This window comes from Pholcus phalangioides, unplaced genomic scaffold, assembly GCF_987345545.1.
Source record: "Pholcus phalangioides strain wild (caught in Gottingen) unplaced genomic scaffold, Ppha-v1.0 ptg000015l_1, whole genome shotgun sequence".
In the NCBI taxonomy this organism is placed as follows: Eukaryota; Metazoa; Arthropoda; class Arachnida; order Araneae; family Pholcidae; genus Pholcus; species Pholcus phalangioides.
The window spans coordinates 88,712,988-88,729,769 of record NW_028301608.1 but is presented as its reverse complement, the minus strand read 5'-3'; the positions used below and the strand labels follow the sequence as shown (position 1 = coordinate 88,729,769).

Genomic DNA, 16,782 nt, shown 5'->3' with positions numbered 1-16,782 from the left:
TTGACTTTCGTATCTAGGATGCGGCGTTGGCTCGTTACGCAACCGCCTGTGACTAAACATCTTCGTACCCGTGCATATATTCGAAGGTCTTTCCATTGTTTTCTTCGTGTTTGGGCCGATGTGACGGCACCCATCTATTTAATGCATGTGTAAAGGAGGGAAGGGAAAGCAAATTTCTTTTAATATATTGGAATGGTTCCAGAAATTTTTTCCCGTACGAAGATCTTTGGAAACTCCCATGTGAGGAAAAATTGGAGACAACAACTAAAGAGACAAAGCTTTTTTTTTTCTTTCTTATGAGCTCGTAAGAAAACTGAAGCTTTCGAAACCCTTTTCTTTTTACAAGAGGAAAATAAATTCCTCGTGACGACATTCATGCAATGCCTATAATTTTTTAGACATTGAATTGACACATTAAATCCTAACATCTCGGAAAAATAGCGACGCTGCAAAAAACGTGGTGAGCATGGTTATTTTAGTGACGTGGGTTAGTATCATGGTTGTCATAGTGTAATCAATCACGAGTACACTAAAAAAAAGATGATACGATCGGGTATACGGAAACCCATTTGTTCACGAGATAGATATCCGTGAACAGTATTCACTAGCTGTGTTGTAGATATACACTGTTCGAAACATGTAGGGGATATGTGTTATTTATTTGAATTTATTAAATTTACTTAGTTAAAATTTAGTTGATCAACTCTATAGAATACCTAACAATGTTCTTTGTAAGTATTTTATCAATTAAAATGTTTAAAAATCACAAAAATTACATTCCCCCTAATTGTTTTCAGCAGAGTAGCAAACTATCTGAGGAGGCCACCCTGCATCAGTACGAAAAATGGTCTTTCAAAGAGTTGTTTTAAATGAGAAAAATTCCAGACCAGACAAAATCAGTCCTACAGGGAGGTCACAATTCAGAAAGGTTTCCCTATATACGGGTTAAACTCGGTTATAATTGCCTCTTTTGTTACGATACCTCGGCTGTAATGTCAATAATTTACGATCTCGTCTGATTCTCATGTAGAAAAATGCTAATGAATCTTGCTTATAACATCAGTCAAAATTATATATATCACACATTTTTCATCGCTTATGTTAGAGCGATAGAGACATCCCCCAAAAATGCTATCAATTGTTGGCCAAATCACCAAATATTGTTCATAACCAGCCCTTGGCGGTAAATATAGTGATAGAGAAAATCTGCAGTGATTTCAAATATATTTCATGAGAGGAGAGAATTGTACATGACGAATAAGTGAGATGAATATTTACAGACATGTTCGAAAAAGCACAATTAATAAATTATGTAAATCACCTCCATCCTCGATTCTAATAAACGTTACCCAATTCAAGTTAGCTTCGATGAAAAAAGCAGGGTAAGCAGGACATTCCTAGAAAAGTTGGGAAAAATTTACGAGAAAATACACGATAATTTTCCTGTACAGGTCATGTCAATGAGAAAGAAGTCGGAGTGTCTGACGTGTGGTAATTTATTTTTCAACATTAGGCATCAATAGAACGAAGCTCTGATTCTAGAAATTTCTTGTGGGAAAACGCCGTAAACACACAAATAAAAACGAGGAAAAATGTGAGAGGTCGTTGCGAATTCATCAACGTTATGAGCAAGGTTCCTTAATAATATTCTCTATGGGAATCGGCACGGACTGAAAATTATTGACGTTATAGCCAAGTTCATATAATCATGTGTAACTGTTTTTGTAAAACATTTTTTTTTTTCATGTAATAAAAAAAGCCGTAAATAAATTGATGTTCTGGTTTATGTGTTGAGCAGAACTACTTCACCAAACACCAACTCTGGCCGTATCGCTATATTGCAATTTACTGCCATTAGTGAGATGGGTTGCAAGTGAAGGCGCTGTCTACCGGTGGTCGCCTCGAGTTCGTTTGGGAAAATATCTTATCGATATCCTCCCTTGGGTTCGAACCCGGGACCCTGACAACAATCTTCACGATGGTAGACGAGCATCTTACCACCATGCCACTCGGGCACTGTTGAGCAGAACTGACTTCAATTGAAGACGATGCGATTAATTTCTTTCCCATTTCACATAATGGTGATTTTTACCTTCCAAATGCAAAACGGAAATAATTTGAGTACCCGGAAAAGTTTAAATTAAATTCTTAATTTATTCCATAGCCTTAGGGACGCACGAGGGAAAAATGTTTTCGTCCAGTTCCATGGTTATAAGTTCGTTAATTCGAATGACCGCTGCTGATTGCGTATTTCTTGCTTATTATTTCTCCCATAAAATAATTATTTTCACAGCTACATACGTACTCTTTTCTCGCTTCAATCGGGAAATTGTAATTCCACAATTACTCGGGCAAACGGGCGTTGAAATGAATCATGGGCATGTTTCGGATCAATTCGACCGCGAAATTCCGGTGCTCGTCTTCTATTACCAGCAAAGAAAAAAAAAAGAAGAGATTATTATGTGTAATATTTCGTAGCTAAAGAGTTTGCAGGCATTATATGCGCATCGCCATCTCAATCAGAGCAGAAAAAAAGGGCGATCAGGATGGACTGACTCGTCTGCGACCCAGTCGACCCTTTCTTTTTTGAACAGTGTGAGGATGTCCTGGTATGTGAAACAAAATATACTTTCATCAATTGGTAAAAGAGAGAGAAAAAAAAAAACGTAGTTTTTCGGAAGGAAATTCACACACAAAGCATCATTTGCTCATTTTACCATGAAGTGAAGTGACTCCGTCAATGAGTCGTTTCTAAGGGTTTTTTTTCTTTTCATAAAACAAGCTCCTCTGTATGTTTATACATGATGAACATGAAACCAGGAATCAACTGTTGAGTTTTATTTACTTATTTATTTTTTTTCCCATGAACCCTTTTGTTGAACTAGTAATTAGTTCTGCTAGTGCTCAATGAAGATACGTATTGGGAGACAGTTTCAGGTGTGGAAAAAAGAGCGACATCTAATCCGTTATTTCGAGCGGCAAAAAAAAAGGCATGGTCGTAAAATAGTTGATTATTCGGATCATTTAACTTCCCAGAACGGTTTGTACAAGTTTATTATTATTTTCTTACCTTTGGGTAAATTCTTATGATCTTATGACTGATTTGATCTGGACTGAAGTCCATAAAAGTTGGTGTTGAACATATTAATATAGTGATAAGAAATCGGAAATTATCCTTTAATTTTTTTTTACAGACGCTGTCGATTTACTTCGAATTAGTTTTTGTTGCTTTTCTGCTAAGGGTTTTCCGGTCGTATAAAATTGAGACTTTCCATAATGGTCTCCACGGAGATGTTATAAGACGAACCTCGTAGCCCCATTCAGAATAGCCACATTAAGACCGAAATCTATCATTTAAAGAAAGGGATGTCCAACTCGCTGGCCGTATGCGGCCCACAAGCACTTCCAAACAGTATCGAGTCGAAACATCGCCGTGACTTTTGTCATCTATATCAGTTACATATCGTGGAATCACACATTTGAATTTACATTATTTTTTTTATATTTTGAACATACATTATTCTAATACATACAGGGTGTCCTACAAATTCTAAATAGAGAGATATAGATGGCTTCTTTCTCAGCCAGAGATATCAAGGAAACAGTTATTTTCCGGATATTATGCTGAGGTGAACTCGGAAAGAAAAGTCATCACGTCTCCGCTGGGACTCGAACCCAGGCCTCTTGCATACCGGGCAAGCATGCTACCATCTACACCGCTGGAGACACATGAATCTGCCTTCCTAATTTCACGATATTTTCTTTCCGAGCTCACCTCAGCATAATATCCGGAAAATAACTGTTTCCTTGATATCTCTGGCTGAGAAAGAAGCCATCTATATCTCTCTAAACCGTCCCACCCGGGGGCCATTTCCTGAAGTTAAGAGAGGCTACTAATGCCTCTACTTCAGCGCCTCACGACACAGTGCGTGAAATTAGGAAGGCAGATTCATGTGTCTCCAGTGGTGTAGATGGTAGCATGCTTGCCCGGTATGCAAGAGGCCTGGGTTCGAGTCCCGGCGGAGACGTGATGACTTTTCTTTCCGAGCTCACCTCAGCATAATATCCGGAAAATAACTGTTTCCTTGAAATTCTAAATAGTTTGAAAATTCATAAAAATTCAAGCAATCGCACATTTGAATGCGGTTTGCGAAAAAGTAATTCGCACGAGAGGAATTTTTTTTTTTTTGCAGAAAAACAATTGGTTCAGATTTTTTTGACAAAAAGCTATGCTGAACGAAAGCAAATTACTGGAACTATGGAGATCAGAGTTCTATAAAATGCAAATACGATTAGCAGCTCATTTCTGGATTTTTCTGTTACTGGCGCTTGCATGAAGTTTCGTGATATTGGCATGGCTAGATAAAGCACTGTTGGTGAAGTTGTTTTAGCTCGGCCACGAATCCCCGGCTGAAGCTATACGAACGTTTCGGGTACACGAGAGATTAAAAAAAAAAGGTGCAAGTCCAATCACTCCCTCTTGATTAGAGTGCAGCGCCCTCCATCGACGAAAATTTGAATTTTTTTTCCTATACCAAAAAACACAGCTTCGTGAGAATAACTTTTCCGTAAACCGCATTCGAATTTTCCAATTCTTTCAATTTTTATGAATTTTTAAACTATTTACGAATTTATGAGACTCCCTGGATATTAATTCTGTTTCGGTATGATTTCGAGTAGGTCTATTTTTCTGTCGAAAGGGGGACAGCTGTGTCGTTTTTCTTTCCAATTAGAATAGTAAATTTGGCTTCAAAATGCTCTCATTTGTGTACTCGGAGCCAAAACATAAACGAACGGCTCTTCCTTTTTCCAATGCTGCCCAGAAAACAAAAAAAGGTTGAATAACTCTGGTGTGGAATTTATCAGATACTCGGAGGATTCGATATTTCGTGGCCGTGATCCGGTCTGGAGGCTGGCTGATGATTTCAAAGAAGACGAATTTTCAGCATAAAAAGAATTTTCTTCCTTTCTTATAGCATTGAGATAAGTTTAAATTTTTTGATGTTGAGAATTGTTGTGAGAAACATCTTACCTCACAGTTCTGTGAAATCCCCGGACAGGAATCCAAACAGATGTTCGCAACTGCCATGACATGCAACGAGGTCATTCGTCAGATGTAAATGAATTACATGTTGCGAAGTAACATTAAAAAGTAATTATAATGTTGATCAAGAAACCAGCATCGCGGGGACAAGTTCACGTCGTAGAAGTCAAGTCCAAAACAAGAGTCTCAATTGTAAAAAAAAAAAAAAAATTATAATATGCATTATGAAACATTCGTCCATTATAAGGTAATTATTAACAAATTATTTATTCTCCCAACAAATTATAATTGAGGTACGGATAACAGAATAACACACAGTAAGGTGGCCGCTTCAGGTGTAGGGCCCGGCGCATTACGCATGCAACCGAGCACCTTATCATTATTTCATTTCCCCCTCCAGAGGGAAGGAGGAGTCGTCATCGACCGTGTTTGCGGATCTGTTTTTTTAAAATACTGAAGAAAGTCATCATTAAAATAAGGAATGATTAAGTTCTCATTAGGCAAACATCGATGTTATTGGGCGAGACGAAGGCAAATCCTACCCTCTTTCTTCTATAAAGAAATGATCTTAAAATATATATATAGTATTTTTCCTCTCTGCTATGATCACCTTGATCGTTATAATAACGATGATATTGGTGAGAGTCTTTTTAACTCATGGACGTTTGAGGGCGAGGACCCAACCCCCTTCCTGTTTTGCATTAGGAAAATGATACAAGAAATAGCATATTCTCTGCATGAATCATGTTTTCCATCATTATTATGTCCTCGATGACAATTTCATCGAATGATTTCTGATTGACTGTTTTCGAATGTCAATCCTTGAAGTTGAAGATTTCCGGGCTTTATTTTATTTTTTTCACAGCTGCCCGATCTCTTCTGATTAGCGGACGTTTCTGTCTCATGGTGTTGCTGCTGCTACTCATTCAAATGTCATGTTTCTGAAAGTTGATTGGTTGCTTATATAATGCTACTTATATCGCTCAATCTTTTTATTTTAAAAATTCAAAAAATTTTACGTCGTGTTTTTTTCTAATCAGAAAAATTTAACTTTTTTTGGTCTCACAATGAATGGGTGAAATGAAAAATCAGCGTTAAAAGTGAACACAAACAGAAATTAAAAGAAAAAAATTTCCGGTCTTTTACAATTGTTTCTCCTATTTATCCGTTTTTTGCCTGTCCACAAATTTTTCCTGTTATGCCGGTTATTTAAAGGCTATTTTTTGCCGGTATACCAAATTCTTTTATTGTTTTTCACCGGTCCGCAGGTGTGAAAAGGTTGAACACTACTTTAGTGTGTGTATGTGTGTGATATAACTATTATAATAACTATTATTGTATGTGTAACTTGAAATTTTTTCCCCGTTACCTTTGTGAAAACTGGAAAACCAAAATACTCAGAATTGCACAAATGCATTAGGTATTTCTAGATTTATATTGTAGACTATATTTGTGTGCAACGTTGATTCGTAATTCCACTCATTCAACATGGGTTAGATAATAACTCAAAAAATTAAACGTTGACTTGAAAATGTTCAAATTGAGGGGAAGAGGGGAGGGAAATAATGGGACAAATTGATATGTGTGCCTATTTATGCTTTGAAGTGGGGTTTTTTAATTGGAAAATAAATCTACCAAACTATTCCGGAGAGCCGCAGATGTACCATATATTGAGCAAGGGGGCCGCGGGTGATGAAAGTTTGAGAACCATTGGTCTGATGGGACAAGACAATATTTCAGTGTTTTGTTTTTATTTAAATATTTTTTCATATCACATATGTTAACAATCAAACGGCTTTTGCTAATCACAAGAAATGAACCATTCCTTATTATTAGAGGAAAAAGGCGAAAATCAATTTTTAAGCAAGTTTGATTTTATTTTATTTTTTTGTGAAGAAAGACAATAATATATCACATAGTGTATATCCAATATCCAGTTTTTATGGGTTGATTTATCTTGTCCCATTCGCTCTCTAGCTTGGGGGCCAAAAGGGTCAATGGGCCAAAAGAATTGATGCATAAAATTCATCTCAGCAAAAGCAACTGTTTTTTTTTTTTTTTTTTTTGATACTTTTATCGTATATATTTCATCAATAGAAAAAAAAAAAGAAAATTCAAATTTGCCAATTTTTCTAAATTTGTATAGCATGATTATAATACGAGGTGCAAATATAAACAAACCGCAAAATATATTTTAGGTATTAAATAATATTTCAGGGAAAACTAATATGATCGCTGATCAGAAAATAAACTTTTGCAACGCAAATTTCGCGCAGCACATTTTTTTTAAGTGAAATTCAAAAAGAGGTGATAGGGGTTAAAATATCGGTATTATCAATTTTTTCCCTAAGAATATAAAAATTCAATTCTTATCATTTCAATTTTACTGAATAGTCATGACATCAACATATAATCCCCCCCCCCTCCCCCATCTAGCACCCGCAAAAAATGCTCTCCCGCACATCCGATTAAGAACCACTGTTTTAGAATGTGATGCTCACGGAAATGGCTTGAAAAAAAAAAGAAAATCACGAGTACAATTGAGGCAAAATTTGAACACTTGTTTGAGTCACTAAAAACATGAAATAAGGGGATTTCGATTGACTGACCGATCGTTTTCAGCGAAGTGAAGCTGTCAGAGAGCTGCAAAATAAAAGACCGGTTTTAGTTGATTAATCTTATAGTAGCATTGTTGTTGTTGATATTTTTCTCTCGTGTCCCTTTAAAAAAAAAAACTGGTTTCGGAAACGAAACCAGAAGGAAAAAACCTCTTATTATGGAAACGAAGGTAATTAAAGTAAATTAATAATGGTCATTGTGAAGCGATGTGTGTGTGTGTGTGTGTGTGTTAATTAAAAATTAAACGAAATTAATTCTCTTTGTTTTCTTTTAATTAGGTGGGTTTTGTTTGAATTGTATTAAGTGCCAACCTCATTCTCGATTCATGATGAGTTTTGCGATTTCTCTTTTATTGATTCTTTGACACGATTGGTGTCTTGAATGAGCATCGATACAGCGTTTTTTCCGCCTGTTTGAATGCGTTATGGGAATGTGATTGAAAAACTTTCACACACCTGTCTCTTCGTGGATTTTTGTGAATGGATACGGCAATCGAATGGACTTTTTATACTCTTTGTTATTACGGTTATTAGCAGTCATAGCTGTCACATGATTTAAAATTTCTAAAGATAAAGGGTTCATTGGTCTTTTGATTCAGTGTGAACTAGTGAATGAAATGTCTCGAAAAGAAGAACCATCTGCTTACAATCAGATTTCGTTATAATGGTGGGGGATGGGAGGGGAAGGACCGAATAAAAATTGAGTCTAAAGTGTGTGGTGACTACTGCTAAACCTCATATGAACCTAGTCCATATTCTTCTATGGCGGTGTTTCCAAACCTGTTGTGGTTCGTGGACCGCTGTGGGGTCCGTCGGTACTCTGTAAGAAGTCATACTTCCATTTGTTACTATTGCACGAATAACACGTTTTTTGTGCTGTGATATCGACTTGTTTTTTTATGGTGTGGAAATATAAAAAGAAAAGTAGGTAAACAAAATTAAACCTAATTTTTTTGGATTTTATGGGACGGAAAGGGGGGGCGTTGAAATTGACCCCTTCGGACGCTACAAGGGGTCCGCTGATTCCGCTGATCATCAATCTGGACCGCGGTGCATTAAATATATATAACATATCTATCGATTTTTGAATATATGAAAATTGAAAAGAATGGAAAATATCGAATATGAAAGAAAGAAGACTTTGAATGAAAAAATTGAAAACATTGAGAAACACCGCTCTGTAGAATTCCTAACAAATGGGTACATGCCGAAATGTGCGTGTATCTGTTCTGAACCTAACGTGGAGTGTTTCCGAGGAATTTCTTTGTCTTTTGAGAGACTTTCGAAAGTAAGACCGACTAGCATTCGCACCTCGAAGTTGAAAAACCGGAGAAACGTTTGGCGAACCACGTGCGCCAGCGTGGTTCGAAGCTGGATCCTCGCGATGCCGTTCCAACACTATACCGACATTGCCTCACACACTCAACCAAGTGGTATTATTGATTACAAAAAATGGCTGCCACTCCAAAATTTTGAATACTTCGCGATGATTCTGAACTTATGGTAAAGATGAAGATTATGCGGCCAAACATTTTGCACTAAAAAAGAATGCACGGGTGAAATTGACTTGAGAAAGTTCTATACTGGCATATAAAGTTTTTTCTCGCATCATAAAGTAAAGAATTATTTGCAGATCTTGTGTTTCCACCTGATATTCTAATTCATAGCGTAATGATGCCGGTTAGAGTATCTAGTTCTTAACCTTTTTATTAGGTCGTACCCCAGTGAATTCGAATTTCTGCACCCCAAGGGAATTGCACCCCATTGAAAAATAGTTGTACATCAAATCAAAAATATCTCATCATTGAAAATTTTCCATCTTACAAGAGCCACTATTATAGAGCTCAAACGTGTCACTTTCACCCTTGCAATTAATCTTTGACGAAAATATTTTTGCATTGCTATCCACCTCTAAATGTATTTATAATAATATACGACTGCTTTTTGGAAGAAATTGGGTTTCTATTTTTTAATTCTTTATGAAAGCCCCATTTTTTGTGATTACAGAACTGGCTTTTTGTTTTGTTTTTATGTAGCTTAGGATAGAATTTACGTCCCTTTTAGTGTTGCTTTTTTTACATACAAGTAATATGTGAATGAAAATTTTGAACGCTTTTTTACGAATCGTGCTATTTCTGACATTTTGCTTTAATTTGAAACATGATTTTCAAAAATCGATTCATTGTATCATTACGAAATTTTAATGATATTTTGTTAAAGTTATGAAGGAAAATCTAAGGGGTTATTAAATATATTTGTCTAATTACATTGTTTTATAGACAATGTAGAATGAAATTTCCCCAAAAAATTCGCACGTACATCAAAGGATTTGAGTGTAACTTATGAGCATATCATACAATCCTTTAAATTTTAGTTCATAATCTGCACCATCACTAACTGAATGTACTGTAGGGGGAAAAAAACTCCCTTCTCATAGAATTTTTTTGCAATCGTGTATCGAATACGTGAACTTTGCTTAAAATTTGACATAAAAATGGTTTTCTTATAGAAAATGGCCATAAGTAGTCCAAAATTTTGTTTTCGACATTTTGAAACTCTTTCTATCAAAAAAAGATATTAAAGTTCACTCCAGTGCCATTTTAAGTGACAAGAAAGAGTGTTGGATACCTTGAAGATTTTACCACGAGTTCACCCTGTATAGTGAGAGTAATCGTTACATCATTCATACAGTGAGCTCTCACTGAGTATTTTTAGCGTATTTCGGTTCCGTATAGCCATTACCGAGTTGTTTTTTTTTTTGCTCTTCGAGAAACTTCCGTTCCGTGTTTTTCTCGCAGATACATATCGACGTATTTATTAACCGCATTAGTATTTTAGACCAGTGCAATTAGAAAAAAAAACGAAAACAAAAATTTTTGTTTTCGTAGAATGTCTTTTAGTATTATCGCTTCCGCGTTTTACGGTGTCCGTCATACATTTCAACTAAAATTCATTCGAATTCTTCCCTTTACATGTCAAAAAAGCGAATATTATTTCATTCTTTTTTTCTCCTATCGGCACGTACCTTATTTTCTTTCTTTCCTATTCCTCGCAAGGACCAGATCGAATATGAATTACATAAATAACTGATGTCAAGGACCTAGTATAGCAGTACATAGTGAGCGAATGTCTCCAAAAATAATTCTGTGTGTGTGTCTCTCTCTCTCTCTCCTTGCGTGGACATGATTTGCTTCTCAATTTTGTTCCGCGTTGAAACCGTCTTGGTTCATCAATCTTTCTAACATGGAAGTTTTCTTTTATTTCATGGCGATTCTCTCTCTCTCCATGCTTGTATGAGAATGATGATGACGGCACGCAGATGTGGAAGAAAAATAAATAACGAGTAAAAAAAAAAGCCGTCTGTTTATTCAGTTACCATATTACGTATCTTGAGACCTGTGACATCATCTGTTTAAGATACACCACCTTTCTATTCATTATGATTTTACTTGGCATCGTACCGAGGAATTGACTATGAGCATGTTATTAAGGACGTTGTATCTATCAACGAAATACATAATTTAGCTCCATAATCTGATCTTCTAAGAATAATTACTGTAATGTGGGAAAGAATAATTGTTATTAACTTATGACGTTGTCTCGCTACTGATTCGATATTAGAAGTATCGAATACCTTTTCTATGCGTTGATTTAGTCCCACGTGTCATCACTTTTTTTCGGCGGTCTTGAACCTTCCGTTCGTGTATGGGGGTGCCGCAGATGAGATCGGTGGTCTTTCTCGATTCTTATTAAGGAATAATACAGGGTGTCCCATCAATTTGTAAACAGTTTGAATATTCATAAAAATTGAAAGAATAGTAATATGTGTGAATGCGGTTTGTGTGTGTGCGCAAAACAGTTATTCTTATATGAAGAGGGAGGGGTTATTACAGAACTAAAAAAATTAATTGAAATTTTTAACGATAACGGACACTGCAAGAAAGCAAATCATAGAATTATGGACCCGAACTTTTTCTTCTATCTCTTATGTGTCCGAAACGTTCTTAAAGCTTCAGCCGGCGATTTGTGGCTGCCGTAAAACTTCAACAATGCTATGAAAACTTTATGTAAGTGACAGTGACGGGAAAATCCACAGAAATGAGGTGTTAATTGTACACCCTGCATTTACAGGACTGTGATTTGCTTTCTTGCAACGTCCTCTATCTTGAAAAAAAGTGAGAAATTATTTTAACAACAAGACATCCCCCTTCGTGAGAACAATTTTTTCGTAAACATAATTTCAAATATTTCATATTTGAGCATGAGCAACCTTTTTACCCGTTTAGATGTAGCCGGAGCTAAAAATGATGCGCTAGTTTTATGTAACGCAAAATGTCTATATGCATTTTTTTTTGTTACACACTAAAGTGTGTAACAAAAACTGCTGCTTTAACGGCAGAATTTGTTATTGAAAATGATTTCAAGCTATTTTTTGTCGTAAAAATATGGGTAAATGTTGATGAATTTTGAAAAATTTGAAGTTAATTAAAAAAATAATAACCAAAACAAATCCCAAAAAAGATTTTATTAAATTTCATGAATTGTAGTGTTCACTGAATTTATAGTAACTGACAGTTTTGTTTTCTTTTCCCAGGCTACGAGGAAAGTGTGCTTATGCAGCTACTTATTCGTCGCACCGGACTGGGATTTTTCATTGCCGGCCAATCGGAATAAGGTGAATATTTTGAAATAACGTTGCATCTTACTCATCGTGTAGTGACTTTATTATCATTAATTCATATCATCATATATAATAATTTAGAATCAATTATCATTATGTGATATCTATTAGTTCCTGTGGAGGTGGCTGGTAACTCCTGGGGAATAAAGATGTATTTCCAGCCACATTTCAAAAATTTTTCGCCATCTTGGATATGATGTGAGATGACTTGAATTGTCATCATTCTTATTCTCTTACACCAACCATGGCTTCAACGCGCTACTGCATTTAATTGGCAGAACGATGATGAAAGGAGTATGAGCTGTTATAAAGTCTCATCTACGGCACCCCGATATACGAGCGAAGGTTCAAGTATTTTGAACTGTTTATTAATATTTTCCAGAATTGTAGTTTTTGAAAATTTCTGCAATGAGGGAGAGAGAGCCATTGTTAAGCCGTTAGTTTTGTGCAGTGTTTCTCAAAGTGAGCAATATCGCCCCCTGGTGGGCGATGGAATCATCCAGGGGGCCAATAGAAGCTGCTGGTTTAACATAGGATCCTATGGGTTTGCTTGAGTAGAGGACGATGAGGAAAAAAATTCCGAAGAAGGGGGGCGATGGAACAGAAAGTTTGGGAAACTATGATTTAGTGGTCCTTAATCTGGGACTACATTGCTTTCTCGTAGACTATACCTTAACGAGAAGAAATGAGTGCGCTCCTGACCAATCGATGGAGTATTTTTTCCTGAATGTTATGGTAACAGTCTTAGAGATGGGTCCACCATTTCAGTGCGCTCATCATGCCCCCACCCCCAATACTGGAGCCAGGCATCCTAGACAAATATTTAGGGAAGCCTCCTCTAAAGTGAATTTATAGTGAAAAAAACCGACAACTCTCAGATAAACACCCTATTCAATGATCAGCATCATGATTATTTCAAGCACATGCTAGGGTTTTTTGTACGAGAGCCCTGGTGATAGTTATAACCAAAGCTCTTGATTTGTGAATATGCCTACCAATAGGATGACGGCTCCAACCTCGCGGGTCCCTACCATGAGTAGCGACTGACTACGTTCGTACAAATGACGACTTCTCATTTTTTAAATTGTAGGAAACGGTTTTATAAACTTATTTGGAAGAATGTTTTACACACAGAATCCAAAACTGTTTTATTCTTGTGCATGCAATAAGTAAAAACAAAGTTATGGCTGATTTAAATCATGTGGAACAATGGTTCCAAAGGTAACAGACAATTTTCACGCACCATTTTTTTTAAGATTCATTTTTTCATTACCTTATTTCATGCAAAACCAAATTTCTCAAAAACTGTGCAAGATATTCTCATGAAATTTTCTAACAGCGTTCGAGATAACATATTAGCTGGCAATAAACTAGGATCTTGGCCATATGTTTAGAATTACATATTTTACAGCTGTTTGAACGAAAAAAAAATTAATTTTTTTATGAAAACTTGCGTATATTCTTTCACGATAGTTACTATATCTCAGAGAATATTCCGTGTACCTTAAACCTATTGGTTCATTGCACGGATAACAGTCATATGCTGTAGGTTTCCGTGTACACTTACGCCAGTAAGTGCTGAAAATAAATTAATTTTGATGACATAATATAAAAATATCTCAAAGTATAGAAATATTTCAAATATGTCAGTGGATTTTCTTGTTTTATACAGTATTGTGAATAACAGCACACGCGTTTTGTAAAATTCACACTGGTTTGAAAACAAGTGCCCTGCGCGTAAGCCGTTGCCTTAATTTACGCGTAGTTTTTCTCACGGCTATTTCCCCACCAATGCAAAAGAATAAACCGATGATCTTGAAATACCAAATTAACAAGATCAAGTTCAACTTTTTATCTCGGAGAGTATTTCACAGATTATTTAAGTAGCTCTTGTATGTCACGTATCTTTTTATAGTGGTTTACCGGTGAGGTTGATGCCTCTAAATATGTGTATATCCACACACCCTATACCTTCAACACAGTAAAAAAAAAAAAAAGCTGATGATGATCCTGATAAACGAGTTCACTCTCTTAGGCTCGACCTCGATGCATGAACTTATCCTTCCTCTTACCATAGAGGCGTTTCTATTCCAACAGGGCAGATTAAGTAAATGATGTAAATTGATGGTAATAAAACTCTCCTATGGGCTTCTTTTTTCTTCTCTGCTGCATCTTTCTCTCGTGGCCTCTGAGACGGTAATCAGTCGGTCAACCCTGTCCCCGAGCCATGTCAACACCCATCCAGAAAGAAGGTCTTATTTCCTGATGGGGTCCCCTCTCTGTTGTTTTGTCTAATTATTCCAGCTTTGATGACGACGGACAATGTGATTGCTTGGTGGTGTGTATTTATAAGAAGAGAAAAAAAAAATTATGGAATGGGTATAAGGTGGAACGAAATCCGTCCGGTTGAGATGTCTTCGTGTATGTAATTAAGGACAACAACACGCAGGATGTAGAACAAAATAACAAAAAAATATATATACATTTTAGGTGTATAATCTTCGTAATTTTTTTCGCTTCGGAGGCCCATTACGGGTCTTTCGTATATAACAATCGGTTAGAGGAAATCAGCTTAGGATCTTGCAGACTGGCCTCGAGGCCGTCGATTCGTGTATTACGTGCTAGTTAGCAATTTAGATCGGTTATGTTATGGTTTGGAAAGAAGAAAAAATGATATAAATGTTCGCGCACGTGAAATAATGATATTAAATATCAGAGTTAAAAAAGAAAGGTTATTATATACGATTGATATAAATGGGGTTTCCGTCTGTATAATCAAATAAATGAGGTCTTTTTTGTATTTATTCGGTAAATTGTAATTTAATATATTAAGAGGAGGTCTATAAGAGATGGTCTATTTATGATGATGGTTGTGTGTTGCTTATATACCGAAATTCTTTAACCTTCACTCGTATGTCGAGGTGTAGATGAGTCTTTAACAGCTCATATTCCCCCCCCCCCACCTCCATTATCGCTATGCCAATTGAATGCAGTAGTGCATTGAAGCCATGGTTGGTATAACAGAATAGGGATGATGGCAATTTAAGAGTAATCTCACACCATCTCTAAGGTGACGAAAAATTTAGATATGTGGCTGGAAGTACATCTTCACACTAGGAGTTACCAGCCACCTCCACAGGAGCTAATGGATATCACGTATTGATAATTGATGTTAATTAATTATGGCTAGAATTACACTATAAAAAATATATAAAAATTCTCTTAACACTTGAAAAATTCAACCAATATCGTATCGGTTACATTCGAGCATTTGTCAAGTTTCATAATAAAAATTTTACATTCGCTCGAATATAGCCAATAGACTTATTGGTTGGTTTTGTCAAGTTTTTAAAAGATATTTTATTTAACTTTTGTAGTGTATGTATTGCACTATAAAAGTTTTATGAAAATTTTCTTATAAAACTTTCGAATGTAACCAATGCGCTTATTGGTCGCATTTTTAAATTTCATATAAAAGAACTTTGGTAAAACTCTTTTATAGTGTTATCCCAGCCTTAGAAAGACAATATTCATGCCTATGGCCGGGATTACACTATAAAAGTTTGATAAAATATATTTTACAAAGCTTGTGAAAAAAAGCAATAAATACGTTCATTGGTTACATTCACTCAAATGTAACCGATGCGCTTATTGGTTGCATTTTTAAATTTTATATAAAAGAACTTTAGTAAAACTCTTTTATAGTATAATCCCAGCCTTAGAAAAACAATATTCATGCCTATGGCCGGGATTACGCTATAAAAGTTTGATAAAATATATTTTACAACGCTTGAAAAAAAAAAACAACCAATAAGCTCATTGGTTACATTCGCTCAAATGTAGTCGATGTGCTTTGCATTTTTCAACTTTTATAGTGTAATCCCGGTGTATCAGAAGGAAAAATATGAATAAAAAAGCATGCGTAGGAACAGCATATTTCAAATTTGAATGTTCATGTTTTTGGACGAAAGTTTCCTACTTTGACACATTGAAGTTTTGCAGATCTTGAAAGTACTCAGGTTCAATCTTGGTCATCTTTTCAAAAGCGAATATTTTTTTTTGCGATCTTTATATCTTGATTGATTGTTCAATGCCCATGGTGTTATCTGAATGAAACCAATGGCAATGAATTGACAGGATTTTTTCTTTCCCCTATCGTGTCAAGACTATATTTATCTTTTATTTTAACGTTGAAGGAAAACATTTTCGTACGTTGCTTCTCGTGAAATAATATTTGCTCTTGCTCACTTCCTTGTTTTCATTGGGAGATGCATCATGTTCATAAAGATGTCAAAGATCTTAAAGAAAAAATAAATAAAAGGCATTTTTTTATCGATTGTTTTTCCTTCGGGATTTTGTTGTTCGACGTTCTTGCTTCCTACGACCAGAGGGAATTCGATTTCAGAAACAACTGTCATGTCGAGGACTGTTTAATATAC

The 16,782-nt window shown here is 35.8% G+C and overlaps 1 protein-coding gene across 3 annotated transcripts in view; it reads left to right on the top strand.

Moving 5' to 3' along the window:
• LOC149076976 (uncharacterized) overlaps positions 1-16,782 on the top strand; it is a 127,105-nt gene that overhangs the window by 72,155 nt on the left and 38,168 nt on the right. For all 3 annotated transcript variants that reach the window (XM_089244706.1, XM_089244707.1, XM_089244705.1), the window contains exon 3: positions 12,257-12,337. In XM_089244706.1, coding sequence (XP_089100832.1) covers positions 12,257-12,337 — 81 coding nt within the window. The remainder of the gene's footprint in view (positions 1-12,256; positions 12,338-16,782) is intronic.